This window comes from Oryctolagus cuniculus, chromosome 2 (genome assembly GCF_964237555.1).
Source record: "Oryctolagus cuniculus chromosome 2, mOryCun1.1, whole genome shotgun sequence".
Taxonomy (NCBI): Eukaryota; Metazoa; Chordata; class Mammalia; order Lagomorpha; family Leporidae; genus Oryctolagus; species Oryctolagus cuniculus.
Genome location: NC_091433.1, coordinates 42,743,323 through 42,763,846, shown reverse-complemented (window position 1 = coordinate 42,763,846; position 20,524 = coordinate 42,743,323). Strand labels below are relative to the sequence as shown.

At 51.9% G+C, this 20,524-nt stretch overlaps 1 protein-coding gene across 2 annotated transcripts; it reads left to right on the top strand.

Moving 5' to 3' along the window:
• The first annotated feature begins 122 nt into the window (after window positions 1–122).
• Window positions 123–20,153, top strand: NEIL2 (nei like DNA glycosylase 2). 2 transcript variants are annotated; one of them, XM_002709292.5, is made up of 5 exons: window positions 123–223; window positions 1,707–1,846; window positions 5,727–6,082; window positions 16,067–16,263; window positions 19,206–20,153. In XM_002709292.5, the coding sequence occupies exons 2-5, from the start codon at window positions 1,709–1,711 to the stop codon at window positions 19,517–19,519; spliced, it is 1,005 nt and encodes a 334-aa protein (XP_002709338.1). In that variant the 5' UTR covers window positions 123–223; window positions 1,707–1,708; the 3' UTR covers window positions 19,520–20,153. The 2 variants fall into 2 exon arrangements, with proteins under 2 accessions (XP_002709338.1, XP_069924310.1); XM_070068209.1 differs by lacking the exon at window positions 16,067–16,263.
• Window positions 20,154–20,524: the final 371 nt, after the last annotated feature.

Genomic DNA, 20,524 nt, shown 5'->3' with positions numbered 1-20,524 from the left:
GCAGCCCACCCCCCAACACCCTCCCCAGAGCGGCGCCCTCTCCCGAGAACAGGGCCGGCGCCGCCAGGACGGAGCCCCGCCCCCAAGGGGCGGAGCGCCGCAAACCCGCCTCCATCCCGGCTTCGCCCCGCCTCCTGCGCGCACGCTCCGGGCCGGCGTCGGAAGCGAGCGTGCGAAGTGCGCTGCAGAGCCGCGGCGAGCCCAGGGCGGCCGCCCGGAGCCGGTGAGTTCGGCAGCCAGCCGCTCGCTGCGCGCCCGCCTCCTCGGCCCGACCGGGGCCTGCGGAGGGGTGCAGGCGGGGAGGGCCGTGCGGCTCCCGAGCCGAGGCTCTGCGGAGTGTGCGCGGCGCGGCCTCGCGCGCGCCCAGAGCAAACGGGTGCGCCGCGCTGTTTTTCGGAGTGAAAACTAAATGACAGGAACATTAAGAAGGGTCTCTAGACTCCCGCTCCCGGTTCAGTTTCTTTGTTGTGCGCGACCAGTGGCCCTCGGTCCCGTCTCCGCGCGCTCCTCTTCCCCTACCCCAAGACTTGCGGAAAGCAGTCATTTTTAGACTCCTTGGGTGGTAACGACGTCAGCGGCTACCCCCGTGCGGGGATGGGGCACGCGGGTGGGGGGCGGTTCTCCTCGTGCTGCCGCTCGTCCCCCTCCGCAGAAACACCTGAGAGAAGCAGGGGGGGGGGGAAGCTTTTCCAGAACCTTCGTCCAGGCTCACCCTCACAGCTGGCAGGACCCTTGCAGGGCTTCCCGGCGTTAGGATTTAGGAGAAAAGTGGCTGCGTCGCAGGGAATCCCTGGCAGCTGCGAACAGATGTGCGTTACCCAAAGTGCAGCTAACCAAGCTATAAGCAGGCATGGATTGTAAGCGGCAGCTTGCTAATCTTGTAAAGGTCTTTTAGAGTCACTGAAATGCGATAGATTCTACCACCCCCCCCCTCCGGCAGCACCTGTGCAGTTACTACAGCGAGTCTTGTGCTGCTGAGAAACCTGGGGGCTTCCGTATGCGAGCAGCCACGCAGACCTCCTGTGGGTGGCGTTGGCGCAGAGGGGGAAGGGGCCACAGACAACTCTGCATCGGCGTTGAAGGGACGCACAGCTGTGCCGCGGTTACTAGGGATCCGTCTCTAGTTAAACCGCGAGCGACCCCTCCCTGCTCCGAACTGGCCTGGCTAGGTGTCTGCGCTTGTCAGGATTCCGGGCTCTGCCCTGCGCCTGCGTGTCCCCATTACTGGAGTGGAGATTCTTGGAGGTCCGAATCCACGGCTGTGTCTCCGTGTCCCTCGCAGCCTTCACCACTGGGTCCCCTAAAGGTGGTGGTTGGGGGGGATGAATCAGCATGGAGAGGGTTGCAGTGGGGGCAGAGAGAGCGTGGAGATGAGATAGGGGCCCACAATCCAGGCAAAAAGTAACAGGGTCAGCTCCTGCTGCGGATGGAAACGGCAGGTGGTCCCGACGGGCTGCTTTGCCCACTGTGGGTGGTGGAGGCGGAAGAGGCAAGGAGGGGGCCGTTCCTTGTGAATTTCTTGTGAAGTTGATCCACTTGGGGCTGCGGCTCATCCCCACTGGTGAGCTAACCCCGTCCCCAGCCACATTGGCTTTTGGGCGCTCTCTGCTTTTAAAGTTGGCGGCATAGAGGGCTGTTTGCAGCCTGAGGTGAGTCAGCGTGCTAGAGAGAAGTCCGCGGCCTCTGACGCCGGTTTCTGCCCGCAGGGATGCCGGAAGGGCCGTCTGTGAGGAAATTTCACCACCTGGTGTCCCCCTTTGTGGGCCAGCAGGTGGTCAAGACAGGGGGCAGCAGCAAGAAGCTGCACCCACCCGACCTTCAGTCTCTGTGGCTCCAGGACACCCAGGTGAGTTGAGCATCCTCAGGTGTGTTGATTCCCTCGGCCCCTCCCACGCTTCCTCCTGGAGTCTGTCCCAAGACATCCCCGGCTGTCGCTGCCATGGGCCCCAACCAGCACACTGGGACTCCACACAGCTCCCATGGGCGTCACAGTGGGCTGTGGAGACCCTGATTCAGCAAGTCTGGAGCGACTCTGGTCCTTCCTGCTGTGCCCATCAGGCACCTCTGGCTGGAAACCCATGCTAGATCCCACCGGGAAGTAAGGGGAGCTGTGGGTCAGTCCTGGAGCAGAAGTCGGGTTCTTCCCCGCTCGCACAGCGCCCTCTGGTCTGACCCCTGCGCTGCCCTCCAGCCTTCTCCCCCTGCCCACCTGGGGCTCTCCCGACAGTCTGTGTTGCCCATGCTTTTGACCTGCTGCTCCCGTCATCCCAAGCAGGGCTTCCTTTTCTCCCAGCCCCGCCTGTCTCCTCAGCTGACCACGGCAGTTCTGTCTTCTGGTTGCTGCTTGGCTGTCACCTCCTCCGTGAAACCTGCCCTGCCTGCTTTGGACTCCTCTGTGCTTCCTGGGCACCCTGTAGCCCCTCCTCTTGCATCCTTCCTGCTGACTGTGTCCGGCCTGTTGAGTGGAGGAGACAGATACACAGGACGGGGCTGTGTCCTCATCAGTCATGTATCCCGGCTGCGTGGCACCCAGTGCCAGGTGTTTGCAGAGTAGACTTGGGGCTGTGCTGCCGTTTGCTTGGCTGTGTTCTCCAGCAAGCTCCTGAACCTCGCAGCTCTAGTTTCTTCAGAGGTGAAATGGGGATAGGCTGCCCACTTATTACCGTGATCCTAGGACTGGACGTTATGCCTGGCACATTGTAGGCATTTGAGAAATACTAGTTCTGCTTCTACCCTGCTGTTTGCCACCACTATCTCCCACCGCAGAATGGGTAGCTGGTGAGGGGCAGCCTGGAGCGCGGGTCGTCTGACCTCCAGGTGCATGGCCTCTTAGTTCACACAGCCCTGGGAGGCTTACAGGGGTCAGCATGATGCCCCTGTCTCTGGAATGTCAGAGTGATCACAGTGCTGTCCGCAGAGCTGGTGCTCAGACTATTTACTCACTTGTAGCATGTGGCAGCTCTTTTTCTCCTTTTATTGCTGAATTATATTCCATGATGCAGATACACATTTTTAAAAATATTATTTATTTGAAAGGCAGAGTTACAGAGAGAGGGAGAGAGAGGTCGTCCATCTGCTGGTTCACTCCACAAATGATTGCAACGGATGGAGCTGAGCCAATCTGAAGTCAGGAGCTTCCTCCAGGTCTCCCACATGGGAGCAGGGGCCCAAGCATTTGGGCCGTCTTTTACTGCTTTCCCAGGTGCATTAGCAGGGAGCCAGATTGGAGTAGAACATCCAGGACTCGAACCTGCACCCATATGGGATGCCAGCATCGCAGGCAGCAGTTTTACCTGCTACGCCACAGTGCTGGCGCCTGTTACTACTTTTTGATGTGAAGAGTGATGCTGCCCAGGGGCAGGTGTTGGGCATAGTGGTTAACTTGCTGCTTGGAATGCCCAGACCCATACCAGAGTTCCTGGCTTCAAGTGCTCTCTGATTCTGATGATCCTGCTAACACGCTTCCTGGGAGGCAGCAGTTGATGGCTCCTGTATGGCTCCCTGCCACACATGGATGAGACTAGGATCGAGTTCTTGGCTCCTGGCTTCAGCCTGGTGCAACCTTAGCCATTAACAGTTATTTGGAGAGTCAACCAGTGGCTGGAATCTCAATCTCTCTCTTTTTTTTTTTCTTTCTCTCTTTTACTCCTCTCCTCCCCAATTTTTCTCTGCCCCCCCCCATTAACTGTACTTTGCAAATAAATAAGTAAATCTTTTAAAAAAAAAGGCATTTCCAATGTTAATGGCAGATGTTTTGATTTTAAGTTTTTGAAAGACTGCCTGAATTTAAGGTTGTACAGAACAGACATCCTGGCTGGGACCGGCGGGCACTATGGAGCAGTGGGTTAATGCCTGGGCCTGAGGCGCCAGCATCCCATATGGGCGTAGGTTCAAGACCTGGCTCCACTTCCTGTCCAGCTCTCTGCTATGGCCCAGGAGAGCAGTTCAGGATGCCCCAATCCTTGGGCGCCTGCACCCACGTGGGAGACCTGGGAGAAGCTCCTGGCTCCTGGCTTTGGATCGGTGCAGCTCCGGCCATTGCGGCCATCTGGGGAGTGAACTAGCGGATGGAAGACCTCTCTCTCTCTCTCTCTGTCTGCCTCTCTTGTCTTTGTGTAACTCTGAATTTAAAATAAATAAATAAACCTTTAAAAAAAAAAAAAGAACACACCCTGGAATCTGGGCATGCAGATATTACATACTAGGAGCTGGCAATGTGAAAATAGAGCACAAAGCAGCTGGAACGTTCTTTTACATACATTTCTTATTTTCATATTCTTTTACTGAAATCATTTTCTTTGTGATAAGGTGAGTCCTTTGCCTTGCTTATTTTTTTTTTTTATTTGACAGGTAGAGTTATAGACAGTGAGAGAGAGAGAGACAAAGGTCTTCCTTCTGTTGGTTCACTCCCCAAATGGCTGCCACAGCTGGTGCTGCGCCGATCAGAAGCCAGGAGCTAGGTGCTTCTTCCTGGTCTCCCATGGGGTGCAGGGCCCAAGCACTTGGGCCATCCTCCACTGCCTTCCTGGGCCACAGCAGAGAGCTGGACTGGAAGAGGAGCAACAGGGACTAGAACCCGGCGCCCATGTGGGATGCCGGCGCCGCAGGTGGAGGATTAATCAAGTGAGCCACAGCGCTGGCCCGCCTTGCTTATTTTATAGTAGTGGTTTGATTCATTTATTTTTGGTGTCAAGATTCAGGTGTGTGGTTTTTTTTTTAAACATTATTTATTTATTTATTTGAGAGGTAGAGTTAAAGACAGTGAGAAGGAGAGACAGAGAGAAAGGTCTTCTGTCCACTGGTTCAGTCCCCAAATGGCCGCAATTGCTGGAGCTGCCAGGACTAGAACCGGCGCTCATATGGAATGCTGGCGCCGCAGGCGGAGGATCAACCTACTGTGCCACGGTGCTGGCTCCGATTCAAGTTTTTAAAAAATATTTATTGATTTGAGAGGTAGAGTTACAGACAGAGGGGGAGACAGAAAGGTCTTCCATACACTGGTTCACTAACCAAATGGCCACAACAGCTGGAGCTAGGCTGATCCAAAGCCAGGAGCCAGGAGCTTCTTCTGGGTGTCCCATGCGGGTGCAGGGGCCCAAGCACTTGGGCCGTCTTCTACTGCTTCCCCAGACTACAAGCAGAAAGCTGGATCAGAAGAGTAGCAGCTGGGACACAAACTAGTGCCCATATGGGATGCCGGCACCACAGGCAGAGGCTTAGCCTACTACACCACAGCACTGGCCCCTAGTTTTTCTTACAGAATTTTTTTCAATTGTGAGTTCTCTTGCAACTTTTATCAAGTCCAATGTGCTGGGCGGGTGTGTGTGTGTAGTAAGGGGCACTGCCTTATACAGTGTGCTGTCGTTAGCTGGTGTCTACTTGTGTGTGCTGATCATTTCCAGCATGAAAGAATGAGAGTTTGTATTTATTTTTTAGCTAATTCATGAAAACATTGGGAGCAATTATTGGGCATCCTTGCGTGGCCTGCTACCTAGCGGAAATCATTTTATTGGTAATCTAATTCTTCCAGTTGGTACCAGTCGCTTTGAAAGCCATGTGCTAACTGCCCACAGCACTGAGATGAAAAGCAGAAGACAGGGCCCAAGCCCTGGACCTGGGAGAGCTTCTGGGGAGGAGACAAGGAAGCAATTCCCAGTAAGGCAGCAATCTGCATACCCATCTTGTGTCCCTTTCTGAATCTCAGATCCATGTTGTTTTCTTTCTAGGTCCATGGAAAGAAATTATTCCTTAGATTTGATCCAGATGAAGAACTGAGGCTCCGTGGCAATGACCCACTTCCAGAACCTCTCCGAAAAGGAGCCCAGGAGGTGGAGGCCGCAGACCAAGAGCAGGCCGTGGGGCCCAGCAGACAGACAGCTTCTGACAAGTCCTCTCAGGCTGCGGCGCTTGCCGTCCCCCCTGGAGACGAGGGGCCCAAGTGTCTGGGGGCGGATTGCCTCACGCCAGGTGCTGAGAGGTGGCTGCAAGTCAGCTTCGGCCTGTTTGGCAGCATTTGGGTGAACGAGTTCTCCAGAGCGAAGAAAGCCAACAAGAGGGGTGACTGGAGGGATCCCGCGCCCAGGTGAGGGAGTGGCTGGCCAGGTCTTTGCGGGGTCTGCAGTACTCACGGGCCCTCGGCAGTGGGGAGCTCCAGCCGGCTACCCGGCACCCTGCTGTCCAGGGGCCAGAAGAGGCTGCTGGGCAAGGGTGCTTGGGAAAGCCTGTGGGAAAATGGAATAGAAGAGAAAGCTTCCTTTGGTGCAGAGCATTCTGAAATCCACACATAGGGTTTTTTGTAGCATGCATTTTCCATGAGCTTTTTGAAGACTCCTCATATTTACTCAAAACAAAGTAGACTATGGAGGCCAGTGTTGTGGGGTAGTGGGTAAAGCTGCCGCCCACGACACCAGTACCCCATACAGGTGCTGGTTTATGTCCCAGCTGCACCACTTCAAATCCAGCTCCCTCCTAATGGCCTGGGAAAACAGCAGGAGACAGCCCAAATGGTTGGGCCCCTGCCACCCATGTGGGAGACCAGGAAGAAGTTCCTGGCTTCTGCTTGGTCCAGCCCTGGCTGTTGTGACCACCTGGGGAGTGAACCAGCAGATGGAAGATTGTTGAAGTTGATTTCTTTCTGAGATGAGGAGTGTGGTGGGGGCAAGAGGCATGGAGTCACCACACAGACCCCGAGAGTTGGGTTAAAGCGGGCCAGAGGCGAGCAGCCCGCAGACTCGTTTATTTCAGTTGGTACAACATCTTATATAGCCAAGATAGCCAATTCAGTCAAGGGGCAGTTTATGCCCTAACCAATCACAGCCTGTTGCCAGGCAGGCTCCGTTGCCAGGTGGGCTTCAAAGCCATTCCTGAGTAACTGACGCTTGATTGCCAGCGGCCATCTTGGCATGGCCTTCTCATTCCACCACATTTCCCCCTTTTCATTTATTTTTGAGCAACGGGAGGCGTGATTCTTGGCCATACCATTGTTGACCCCATTTCCATGTGGTCTCCATACGCAGCTGTGCCTGTCTTAGGTTGTCCCCAAGGGGATCTTACCCGTTGTTGACTAACCAATGCTTAAATCGAGAGACCACAGGAGTTCTTGCCCAGATAGGGGTAGGAATGAGGAATAATGGTTATCAGGAATGGCATGACCGCACACAGGCTGTGGGCCATTTGAGTGGCTGACCAGAGCTAAGTGGGGTATAAAACAGCAATGGATGTGGCTATGGCCAGTTTCTCAGGGTAGGATGATAGGGCAGGTATGTCTGCTAACAAGGCGGACTCTCAGTCTTGTTCAGCTGGTTCTGGTTGGCTGTCAGTTGCAGGCTTTATGTTTCTGGCTGGTACCCAAATGGGCTGTCCCACATTCTCTGGAAAGACACAAGCATATCCTTAACCCTTGGTTAGCAGAGGGTGTGGTCCTTTCCATTCTCCTGTCAGGGGGTCTTTCCACCTAACCATAGGGGCTGGGGTTTGGGATGGAAAGGATCCCCAGTGTTTATAAGCTGGGCTGATCCCTTGGGAATCAAAACTAAGAAAATTGATAATGAAAAGGACCTCATTCAAAGCAAGCTGTGGGTCTGGGGGCATGATTGTTATTCTGTCTTTGTAAGAGATCTTTAATTGTCCTATGAGTTCTTTCAATGATTGCCTGTCCCTGTGGGTTGTATGGGATACCTGTGGCAGACTGTATGTTCCAAGATTTCAGGAAGGAATTAAATTCCTATGATGTATACACTGGCCCGTTATCAGTCTTTATGGTCCAGGGTACACCAAGGACCAGCATGGCTGATTTAACCGCCTTTATCGCATTACTAGCCTTTTCTTCGGATTGGGCTGTTGCAAATACAGCCTTTGAATAAGTATCTACCACCACAGAAGATCTCTCTGTCTCTGTCTCTCTCTCACTTTCTCTCCTATCATCCCTCCCTCACTCCCTCCCCCTCTGTCTCTGTAGCTCTGACTTTAGATAAATAAATTATTAAAAAACAAAAAGAAATTGGACTATGTTGGGCACCCAGGAGAGGACTCCTAACTCACTGGGGAGGCTTAGGAAAGGAGGGCACTGTTCCAGCAGACTTGGGACTGCGGGTAGAAGGGCTCAAGAACATTCTATGGCTTGACTCGTGCTCTCTGAATTTCAGGGCAGGATTTCCCCAGTTTTCATCTGAATGCGAGAACAACCTCTTTGTGCATACAAGTCTGTTTGGGTTTACTTCCTTAGCAATCTGTTCCCAGAGAAGTAATTGCTGGTTGAAGAGAAGGAACTTTCTTAGGGGCACACGTTTTCATGGCCTTAGAAAAGTGATAGCTTAACTGAATTGTCACCAGCATTAGGTCGTTTGTGTATTCCCCTCCGTTTCTTGAAGCTTAACAGATGTGAAGTCCATTCACCTCTGTGATACGTGTTGCCTGTGTTGTTCCGAGGCTGTACTGTGTCCTTTGACTGTGATACCTTTTAGCATTCAGGATTTTTAATTTTTAAATAGTTGATGGTCAGTATAGGTTTTGGATGCATTTAACTTTTTCCTCTCACCAAAGAAGTTGCCTTCCACCCCAAAGTCTTTTTTTTTTTTTTTTTTTTGGTGGGGGGGTAGAGTGACAGAGATGGAGAGAGAGATACACTGGTTCCCTCCCCAAATGGTTGTAATGGACAGGGCTGTGCCAGGCTGACGCCAGCAGGCTTGAACTCCATCTGGGTCTCCCATGTGGCTAGCAGGAGCCCGATTCCACTGCTTTCCCAGGCACATTAACAGGGAGCTGGACTGGAAGTGGAGTAGCCAGGACTTGAAACAGCGCTCTAATAGGAGATGCTGGTGTCTTGGGCAATGGTTTAACCCACTGCACCACAATGCCAGCCCATACACATGGACTTCCTGTGTTTTAAAGGTTTTTTTTTTTTTTATGTTTAGAACCGTGGTCTTTAAAAAAATATTTTTTTTTCTTTTAAATTTATTTGAAAGACAGAGAGAGATCTTCCATCAGCTGGGTCCTTCCCCAAATGCCTGCAACAGCTGGAGCTTGGCCACACTGAAGGCAGCCTGGAATTTAATAGAGGTCTCCCATGTGGGCGGCAGGGACCCAGTTACGTGAGCCATCACCTACTGCCTCACAGGGTGCACATTAGCAAGAAGCTGGAATCAGAAATAGAAGCTAGACTCAAACCCAGGCACTGCACCATGGGATGTGGGCATCCCGCATCTCAGTCACCCTGCCAACTGCCCGCCCCTGGGCCTGTAGTCTTTATGTATGATGTGATTAGGCGCCATAGGATGCTTTACGTTGTAGAAACAGCTCCAAGTGGCTTACGTGGTAAGGAACTATTTCGGTTAGTGTACTTGAAAGTTCAGAGGGAAAGAAGGAGTTGCCTTCGACTCGGCTCCAGGGTTCTGGCCCCATGTTTGTGGTCCTCCTGGCTTCGCCTTTGTTCACGTTGCTCTTGTCCTTGGAGCTGCAGCGCAGGATGCTGCTGCAGGTCTTGGCTTCGTTTCCACCCAAGACCACGTCCAGGAGAAGAAAGAGCTGAGAGCATCACTTCTGGAAGTGGGGATGAGCCAGGAGCGCTTCCTCAGAACCCCCAGCAAACCTCTTGCTGCCTGAGCTCAGCCCTGCCGATTCTTGGCTTGGTCTCTAGCTCGGACGGGAACGCCCTCCCAGGGAGCAGCCTCGCCCTGGGGCTCATGTTTATTGTCAGAGAATAAATACATGTCCCACATCACGTCCTCGCTTTTTTCTCTCTTCTTGTTAAGTTGTATCCCGTTTCTCATTTTTCACATTTTTATATTTTTCTCTATCCTTTCTCTTTTATTTGTTAGGCTTACCTGAGTTTTATCTACCTCGCTGGTCTTTCAAATTAATATTAGCTTTATAGACTCTTTCTGTGTGGAAGAATATTTCCTGATTTACATAGTGCTTAGGATGATTTTCTAAATAATTTATTAATTTGAGAGAGAGAGCTGCCATCCACTGGTTCACTCTAGTTATCCAGAACGACTGAGCCGGGAACTCAGTTCAGGCCTTCCACCTGGGAAGCAGGAACCCAGCTACTTGAACCAGCACCTGCTGCCTCCCAAGGTCTGCATCTGCAGAAAGCTGGACCCTGCACTGAACCCAGGCACTCTGATGGAAGCTGCCTAACATCTTTTTTTTTTTTTTTTTTTTTTTAAGATTTATTTTATTTACTTGAAAGACACACTTACAGAGAGAGAGAGAGAGGTCTTCCATCCAATGGTTCACTCCCCAGATGGCCACAACGGCAGGAGCTGCACTGATCCAAAGCCAGGAGCCAGGAGCTTCTTCTGAGTCTCCCATGTGGGTGCAGGGGCCCAAGGACCTGGTCCATCTTCACTGCTTTCCCAGGCCATAGCAGAGAGCTGGATCAGAAGAGGAGCAGCCGGGACTAGAACTGACTGCCATGTGGGATGCCGGCGCCTCAGGCCAGGGCTTTAGCCTGCTGCGCCACAGCACCAGCCCCCACTGCCTGACATCTTAACTGCCAGGCTGAACATCAGCCCTGGCCAGGGTGATCTTTTTTGTTGTTTTAAAACTTGTCATTGCGGCCAGCGTTGTGGCGTAGAAGGATAAGCCTCCGCTTGGCACCAGTTTGAGTCCCAGCTGCTTCACCGCCAATCCAGCTCCCTACAACACCTGGGAGAAGCAGCAGAAGATGGCACCCCACACCCATGTGGGAGACCTGGAAGAAGCTCCTGGCTTTGGCTATGGTTAGTGCCAGCCATTTTGACCATTTGGGGAGTGAAACAAAGAATGGAAGATTGATCTCTCTCTGTCTTTCAAATAAATAAATATTTAAAAAAGAGAAAAACAAAAAAAAACACTTATCACTGGATTATGGTCAGACCACAGCCTGTAACTTCTACTTTTGGCACCCATTAAATTTGATCTTTGCTTACATTTTGTGTGCATAAATGAAGATTTACTTTCTTTAGGAACATACAATGAAGAGTAAACATTGCCGGCACTGAGGTGTAGCAGGTAAGGTAAAGCTGCCGCCTGCAGTGCCGGCATCCCATATTGGCACTGGTTCGAGTCCTGGCTGCTCTGTTTCCAGTCCAGCTCTCTGCTATGGCCTGGGAAAGCAGTAGAAGATGGCCCAAGTCCTTGGGCCCCTGCACCTGTGTGGCAGACCCGGCGGAAACTCCTGGCTCCTGGCTTCAGATTAGCACAGCTCTGGCTGTTGCAGCCATCTAGGGAGTGAACCAGCGTATGGAGGACCTCTCTCTCTCTCTGCCTCTCCTTCCCTCTCTGTGAAACTCCGACTTTCAAATAAATAAATAAACCTTTAAAAAAAAAAGAAAGTGTAAACATTAACTGTTATTAAAACATTGAGCAAAGGAAAAGAATAGGTTATTGTTTTGCTAACTCAGAACTTGGCACGAGCCTTCGAGCCTCCTGGGTAGGTAACGGATTTTGTGCAACTGAGCACTGGAGTTTGTTGATTTTGCTGAGTCACTGTCCCAGGCCTCAGCATCCCTGACTGTCCAGGGCTTTCTGGTGGGGGCAGCGTCCCTGCCACGCTGTGCCTTCTCTTCAGTGAAGCTGTTCGTGGCTCGCCGGCCCTGCCCTTTCACGTAATTCAGTGTGTTTACACCCAGTGTTCACTTGGTTTAGCTGTGCTGCTTAGAGGAAGTTGCTGTGTCTCATTAAACTCCAGCTGAAACTCAGGAAATGTGAGAACTGTGCAGTGTGGATTTTGTTTCATTGCCTGTTTATTGGACTTTGTTTTCTTCTCTACTGTTGGATGTACTATTTCTTTTTTTCTTTTTATACTCATGACACTGAGTTTCTTTGGACAGGTTGCTGTTCATCTTCATTCTGATGGTAATTATCTTTAAATGAAAAGTGGATTTTTCTGTTAATAACTTCATTTTTTAATTACATCAACATTAATTATTCTCATTATTAGAACTAATTTTTGGCCAGCGCCGCGGCTCAATAGGCTAATCCTCCACCTAGCGGCGCCGGCACACCAGGTTCTAGCCCCCGTCGGGGCGCCAGATTTTGTCCCGGTTGCCCCTCTTCCAGGCCAGCTCTCTGCTGTGGCCAGGGAGTGCAGTGGAGGATGGCCCAAGTGCTTGGGCCCTGCACCCGCATGGGAGACCAGGAGAAGCACCTGGCTCCTGGCTTGGGATCAGCGTGGTGCGCTGGTCACAGTGCGCTAGCCGTGGCGGCCATTGGAGGGTGAACCAACAGCAAAAGGAAGACCTTTCTCTCTATCTCTCTCTCACTGTCCACTCTGCCTGTCAAAAAAAAAAAAAAAAAAAAATTAGGTTTTTTTTTTTTTTTTTTTTTTTTGACCGTTGGTTCACCCTCTAATGGCTGCCGCGGCCGGCGCACCGCGCTGAACCGATGGCAGGAGCCAGGTACTTATCCTGGTCTCCCATGGGGTGCAGGGCCCAAGGACTCGGGCCATCCTCCACTGCACTCCCTGGCCACAGCAGAGAGCTGGCCTGGAAGAGGGGCAACCGGGACAGAATCCGGCGCCCCGACCAGGACTAGAACCCGGTGTGCCGGTGCCGCAAGGAGGAGGATTAGCCTAGTGAGCCGCAGCGCCGGCCAAGAACTAATTTTTTGCTTGTTCTCCTCACCTCTAGAAAAAATCCTTTAACATATTTTTTGCCTGCTACTTTTCTTTTGAAAGATGTATTTTTTTTTTTTTTTGAAAGGCAGAGTTACAGAGAGAGAGAGGGAGAGACAGAGAGCGCACTTTGAGCAGCTAGTGCACTCTTCAAATGGCTGCAATGGCCAGGGCTAGGCCAGGCCAAAACCAGGAGCCTGGAACTTCATTTGGGTCTCCCATGTGGTGGCAGAAGCCCAAATACTTGGGACCATGTTCTGCTGCTTCCCAGGGCACATTAACTAATTGCTATTTCTTTTTATTTTTTTAGTAAGATTTATTTATTTTATTTGAAAGGCAGGGTTACAGAGAGGCAGAAGCAGAGCCGGAGAGAAATCTTCCATCCACTGGTTCACTCTTTAAATGGCTGCAGCAGCCAGAGCTGGGCCAATCTGAACCCAGGAACCTGGATTTTCTTCTGGGTCTCCCACGTGGGTGCATGGGTCCAAGGACTTGGGCCATCTTCTACTGCTTTCCTAGGCTATAGCAGAGAGCTGGATCAGAAGTAGAGCAGCCAGGACTCGAACTGGTGCCCTTATGGGCTGGTGGCACTGCAGGTGGTAGCTTTACCTCTATGCCACAGTGCAGGCCCCTACCTACTATTTCTTTTCTCTGACATATTCACCCAACTCTTGAGTTTGCCCAGCTACTTCAGTGTTTTGGATTATTAAGTGAATGAATAGTGTTAATTTACGGTTTAATTAGATATCAATTAAATTGATACTAAATTCATAAATACATAACTGAAGTAGCTATTTTTTTAAATTTATTTATTTACTTGAAAGGTAGAGTTATGGAGAGGTAGAGGCAGAGAGAGAGAAGTCTTCCATCTGCTCATTCACTACCCAGATGGCTGCAACGGCCAGAGCTGCGCCAATCAGAAGCCAGGAGCCAGGAGCTTCTTCTGGGCCTCCCATGCAGGTTCAGGGACCCCAGGATTTGGGCCATCCTCTACTGCTTTCCTAGACCATAGAAGATCTGGCTCAGAAGTGAAACAGCAGAGACTCAAACTGGTGCTCATATGGGATGCTGGCACTACAGGTGATGGCTTCACCCTCTACGCCACAGTGCCGGCCCCATGCTATGTTTTGTTTTAAGAGTTCTTTTGTAACAGTTGAATTACAGCCTCTGCTACACATCAGAATCATAGTCTATTTTTATTTTTTTAAAGATTTTTTTATTTGAGAGGCAGACTTACTGAGAGAGGTCTTCCATCTGCTGGTTCACTCTCAGATGGCCACAATGACCAGAGCTGGGCCCATCCGAAGCCAGGAGCCAGGAGCTTCTTCCTGTTCTTCCACATAGGTGTAGGGGTCCAAGGACTTGGACCATCTTCTGCTGCTTTCCCAGGTGCATCAGCAGGGAGCGGGATTGGAAGAGGATCAGCCAGGACTTGAACCAGCGCCCATATGGAATGCTGGCGCCCCAGGCAAAGGCTTAACCTGCTACACCACTGCACCAGCCCCAGTCACAGTCCATCTGGAGCTCACATATGTTATGAAATTCAGAGCTGTGTGGTGTTTCTCATCTGTGTGTCTCCTGTGTCCTGATGCCCTTGGTGATTTCCTTTCTGTTAGCCGTGTGTTTTACCTGCTGCGTTGTGTTTGAGTCCCTGCTCATGTAGAATTCCCTGTTACTTTTACAGAAGGATCTGCGGGTTTCTGCTTCAGTGTAGAGTCCAGTTCCAGCCGGATTGCCTTCCCTGACAAAGTAACCCGTTGTTTCTTCTCAGGTGATAAGATCAGGCTGCTCTGTCCTTGGCATTCAGGAAGCTCAGCTGAGTATGTGGGAGTGTGTCTTGCTTTGTTTTGTTCTTGGAGAGCCAGAGAGGAGAGGGAGACAGGGACAGAGATAGATGGATCTCCTGTTTGCTGCTTCATTCCCCAAATGCTCACAACACATAGGTGTGGGCCAGGCTAAAGTCAGGAGCTGGAAATTTAGTCCAGGTCTCCCATGTGAGCGGCAGGGACTCCACTACTTGAGCCATCGCCCGTTGTCCCCCAGGCTGCACATTAGCAGGAAGCTGCTGGAGAGTGGGGCTGGGTCTGGAACCCCTGCTCTCTGATAGGGCACGCGAGCATCCCGAGAAGTACAGCCACTCACGCGGTGTCTGCCCCTGGCTGTGTCTGTGTCTGGGGAATGAGCCTGACACTGGTTCCTCTCCTGTGTCCATTGCCCTGTCTCCTTCCTCGTGAGCCAGTTGTGTCCAGGTAGCCGTACTTCCTTAACTTCAGACTTTATCCTTTCCAAATGTTCTGTGAACATGAGTTGCTATAATCAGAAAAATGTGTATGTAGTTTTTCCTTTTGTTTTGAATTCAAGAGGCAAAGTGACAGAGCCCCCCCCCCCCTTTTTTTAATTTGACAGAGTTAGACAGTAAGAGAGAGACAGAGAAGGGTCTTTCTTCCGTTGGTTCACCCCCCAAATGGCCGTCACGGCCGGTGCGCTGTGCCGATCCGAAGCCAGGAGCCAGGTACTTCTTCCTGGTCTCCCATGGGGTGCAGGGCCCAAGCACTTGGGCCATCCTCCACTGCACTCCCGGGCCACAGCAGAGAGCTGGACTGGAGGAGGAGCAACCAGGACAGAACCGGTGCCCCAACCAGGACTAGAAACCGGGAGGATTAGCCTAGTGAGCCGCAGCGCTGGCCAGAGCTCCCTTCTGCTGACTTATTCTCCAAATGTCCACAACAGACCAAAGCTGCGTCGCAGAAAAGCTGGATTTGGGAGCTGGAGCCAGAAATCAAACCCAGGCACTCCAGTATGGGATGTGGGCATCTTAGCCAATGGCTAAACACTGTGTGTTCTTTTAATTATTCCATTCAGGCCTGAGATGTTTGTACTTCTTACAGAGCTTCTCTCCCCCTCCCCCTCCCCCTCCCCTCCCCCCTCCCCCTCCTATCCCTCCCTCTCCCTATCCCTCCCTTTCCCTATCCCTCCCTTTCCCTATCCCTCTTTCCTTTTTAAAGATTTTATTTTATTTATTTGAAAGAGTTACAGAGAGAGGTAGAGACACGGAGAGAGAGAGGTCATTCATCAACTGGTTCACTCCCTAAATGGCTGCAACGGCCAGAGCTAAGCCAGTCTGAAGCCAGGCACTCCCTCTGGGTCTCCCACACAGGTACAGAGGCCCCAGGGCTTGCGCCATCTTCTGCTTTCCTAGGCACATTCACAGGGAGCTGGATTGGAAGTGGAGCAGCTGGGACTCGAACTGGCACCCAAATGGGATGCCGGTGCTGCAGGCTAGGACTTTAACCACTGTGCCACAGCATCAGCCCTGCACCTTTCTCTTTCAGGGCCTTTGTTTCCGCAGGTCGACCAAGACTGCAGACAGGAAGCTGTGTGTGTGTGTGCATGCGGAGTGTGCGGAGTGACGGTGTGTACCTGTTGCCTGTGTTGTGCTAACTGCGCGTGTGATCTGTGCTTTCTTCCCAGGCTGGTCCTTTATTTTGGCGGTGGTGGCTTTCTGGCGTTTTACAATTGTCAGATGTCTTGGAGCTCTTCCCCAGTGGTCAGACCCACCTCTGACATCCTGTCTGAAAAGTTCCATCGAGGACAAGCCCTGGAAGCTTTGGGCCAGGCCCAGCCTGTCTGCTATACGCTGTTGGACCAGAGATACTTCTCAGGCTTAGGTATGAGCCATGGAGATGGGATGGAGTTGCTAAATGCTACAAAGTCAGTCGTCTGGGGGTCATGAGACTCACCCCAGTTGGTCTGGCAGCAAACTCTTACTCTCTTTACCCTCATTTCCCATTTTTAAACTGAAGAAGTTAGATTATGCATTTCTTTTTTTTTCTTTTTAATTAAAGATATGTCATTTATTTGACAGAGTTGGGGCCGGTGTTGTGGCATAGCAGGTTTAGCCTCTGCCTGCTACACTAGCATCCCATATGGGCACTGGTTTGAGTCCTAGTTGCTCCACTTCTGATCCAGCTCCCTGCTAATGCACCTGGGAAGGTAGCAGAAGGTGGTCCAAGTGCTTGGACTCCTGCACCCACATGAGAGACCCAGCCTTGGCCTGGCCCAGCCCCGGCTATTGCAACCATTTTAGGAGTGAACCAGTGGATGGAAGAGTGTGCGCTTGCTCGCGCTCTCTCTCTCTCTCTCTCTCCCTCCCCCCCCCTCTCCCCTCCTATCTCTGTAACTATGACTTTCAAATTAAAAAAATATATATTTTTTCCATCTGTTGGTTCACTCCCTAAATGGCCACAATGGCCAGGGCTGGGCAAGCTGAAGCCAGGAGACTGGAACTCCATCCAGGTCTCCCAGTTGAGTAGAAGGAGACCAAACACTTAGCAGGGAGCTGGGAAGTGGACCATCCAGGACTGAAACTGGCACCCATACGGTATGCCAGTGTCAGAAGCAGCAGCTTAACCCACTGTGCCATAAGGCCCCTCTGTGGTTTCTGACTTCTCTCTTGGTTTTGGAATTCACACCATGACTATATTATCAGTTGTTAGCTTTTTTTTTTTTTTTTTTAATTTATTTGAAGGGCAGAGTTACAGAGAGAGAGAGGGAGAGGGAAGAGAAGAGAGGGAGAGAGAGAAGATTTCCATCTGCTGGTTTACTCCCCAAAGACGCAATGACCAGGTCTGGGCCAGGTCGAAGCCAGAAACCAGGAGCTTCATCCGGGTCTCCCACATGGATGCAGGAGCCCAAGGACCTGCACCATCTTCTGCTGCTTTCCTAGGCACATTCATGGGGAGCTGGATTAGAAGTGGAGCAGCGTGGACTTGAACTGGCTCTCCTGTGGGATTCCGGTGTTGCAGGTGGCAGCTAACTTGCTATGCCACAAAGCTGGCCCCAGTTGTTAGCTTCTGAACAGGCACATTAGAGCATGTGCTACTAAAGGGCAGGGGTCATGCTTGTACACCCTGTGCTTTCTGCTGCCCACACACTGCTTGGCCCATGGGAGGTGCCTGATCAGGATCTGCTAGGAGCAGAAAGTCTTGCAGCTTGCTAATGGATACTGCTCTTTGGTAGATCTGCTTGAAGGCACAGGTGACTCGTGCCTGCATCATGTTCTGGTTCCCTCTTTGTTCAGGAGGCCTGAGTGATAGACCGTGAGTATTTGGAGGTGGGGAGAACTGAACAATCTGATAAAAGAGATCACGGCTACTTAGCTGGACTAGGAGAGCGTACCGTTCTCATTACCCACAGCCGGGGAGTCTGTGTGACCCAGGACATCAGGCAGGCTGGTGATGACAAAGTCACCTCCATATCCATGGCGTGACTTTGCTGCTGCAGGCAAAGATCCTGCATTCTCCAGGCACTGGCCTTGCTTCCCCATGTAGGACCCTGGGGGCTCCCCTGGCCAGTGACAGAGTAGCAGCTGTAATAACCGGACTGCACTGTGCCGGTGCATGGCTTCATCCTCGCTGCTTTGTGCTGGGAGAAGGTACTTGTTTTCCCTTTATTCAGAAGGTGAAACCAAAGCAGAGGGCCCATTGCAAGTTCAGCCACACAGCTGAAATTCCAGTGCAGTAGCCTGCCCGTGGCCTTGGGAGAGAGAGTGTGTGTGTAGCCAGCACTGTGACTTCGAAGCTCTTGGGAGGAGCAGTAATTCCATTCAGCCCCTCCCCACAGGCATTCAGAGCCCTTGCCCTCGGGCAGGCTCACCTTCCCTCCTCCATGAAGGAAATCTTTGTTTAATGGCCCGGGAAGCACAGATTGTGATAATGCCTAGTAGAGGCACTGTGGGAACATTTTGAAGAATTACTTGATTCTGTAAGGAGGGATCAAGGCTGGCTTCCTGAAGAATGAGGCAGGAGTAGAAAAACAAGAAAATAACACCTCTTAGAGCTTTCTATAGAATAGGCCTTGTGCTTGACATTTCACATAATAGTAACCATTCATGGGGCTGGTGCTGTGGTGTAGTGGGTAAAGCGCTGCCTGCAGTGCCGGCATCCCATATGGGTGCTGGTTCGAGTCCTGGATGTTCCATTTCCAATCCAGCTTTCTGCTATGGCCTGGAAATCGGTGGAAGATGGCCCAAGTCCTTGGGCTCTGTACCCACGTGGGAGACCCTGAGGAAGCTCCTAGCTTCAGATCAGTCCAACTCTGCTGCAACCATTTGGGGAGTGAACCAGTGGATGGAAAATCTCTTTTTTTCTCTCTTTCTCTACCCCTTCCTCTCTGTAATTCTGCCTTTCTTCTTCTTTTTTTTTTTTTTGTAAATTTATTTTTTTTTAAAGATTTATTTACTTGAAAGGCAGAACTACAAAGAGGCAGAGAGAAAGAGATCTTCATCTACTAGATCACTCCCCAAATGGCCATGGCTACCAGAGCTGCGCCGATCTAACACCAGGAGCCAGAAGCTTCCTCTGGGTCTCCCACGCGGGTACAGAGCCCAAGCACTTGGGCCATCTTCCACTGCTTTCCCAGGCCATTTTGACAAAGAGATTGCAGGCTTGCCCGAGGTCCCCCAGTATGTGGCGCAGCCAGTTCCAGTCCTCCTGGGTGTACTCGCCTGCTGCTGCCATGCCACCGTCGGCTTGCCCGGCTGACTTTGGGGATGGTTTCCTGTGCCGTGTGCGTTTTGTCCTGGCCTTACCCTCTGCCTGCTTTGTTGCAGGGAACATCATCAAGAACGAAGTCCTCTACAGAGCCGGGGTCCATCCGCTCTCCCTCGGCTCGCTCCTGAGTCCTTCGTGTCTGGAGGCCCTTGTGGACCACGTGGTGGAGTTCAGTACACACTGGCTGCAGGACAAGCTGCAGGGCCGACAGCAGCACCCCCAGATCTACCAGAAGGAGCAGTGTCCTGCCGGGCACCAGGTCCTGAAGCAGGAGCTTGGGCCCCCGGGCGGGTTTCAGAGGCTGACCTGGTGGTGCCCGCAGTGCCAGCCCCGGCTCCCAGCCGAGGGGCCAGAGCAGCACCAGCGCGCCTAGTCACCTGGCCCTTCCTCTGGGGGCCCTGTGTGGTGCCCAGAGAGGAGAGGGATGTCAGTTTTCTTGATGGTCGTCTCACTAGAGGTGTGTCTAAGGAAGCGCTTTCCCAGGGTTAGAGTTTTTTCCTTTTCTAGTTCATTCTTCCGAGGGAAGTTCTAGTTCTGCTATTGGGACAGATGAGAAACATCACGGCGGTGGGCGAGGAGGCTGCCGAGCGCAGTGGGATGTGGAGGGTGAAAGCTCCCGGCCTTGCCTCCCAGGTTCTGAGCTTTGTTTGTGTTTGAACTTCGGTTGACGTTAAGACCCTCCATTTGGAGAAACAGAATTTTCTTTCTTTGTTCCCTTGGAGGGATTGGGGTGAGGAGCTAGCAGCTGTGGTCAGCTTCCTGCCTGGGAGCCTTCCACGGCAGACCCCGAGGGGCCTGTGTGAGGGAGCAGGGAGCTGGCCGTCTTCCTGGCACGCCCTGGGCCTGTAGGGGAAAGCTACGCATGTCCTCCTGAAGCTGATAGAGCTGTGACCATGGATATGTTGAACACTCCAGGAATCAGGGGTTATAGAGAAGCTGCTGTCAGATGGTTGGCAACAACTAGATGAAACAAGACAGTGGCTTGAAAATAAAGTGATTTTCTCTTCTCTTCTCATCTTTATTTGGCAGTAAAGGGTGTTAAGTTGTCAATACTTGAACTCTTTGTGAAGGTGGCTGTGGCCTCGTGGGGCTTGCTGTATCGGCCTGATGCTTCCACACACACCTGCTCTTCTGCCCCAGGTGAGCAGAGATGGACTTTTACTTCTGTCCCCACAGCCCCTGGCACAGTCCTTGCGGGCCTAGTCACCTCCCCAAGACCCCATCTCCAAATACCTCATGAGTTCTGGAGGGACATATTCAGCCCATAGCAGCCAGGTACCACAGTCCCCTCTGTCAGGAGCAGCAGCTGCACCACAGGAGCTCCCAGCCCGGGCCAGCAGCACCTGCAACCTCGGGAATACATCCCTCAGGGTAGCCA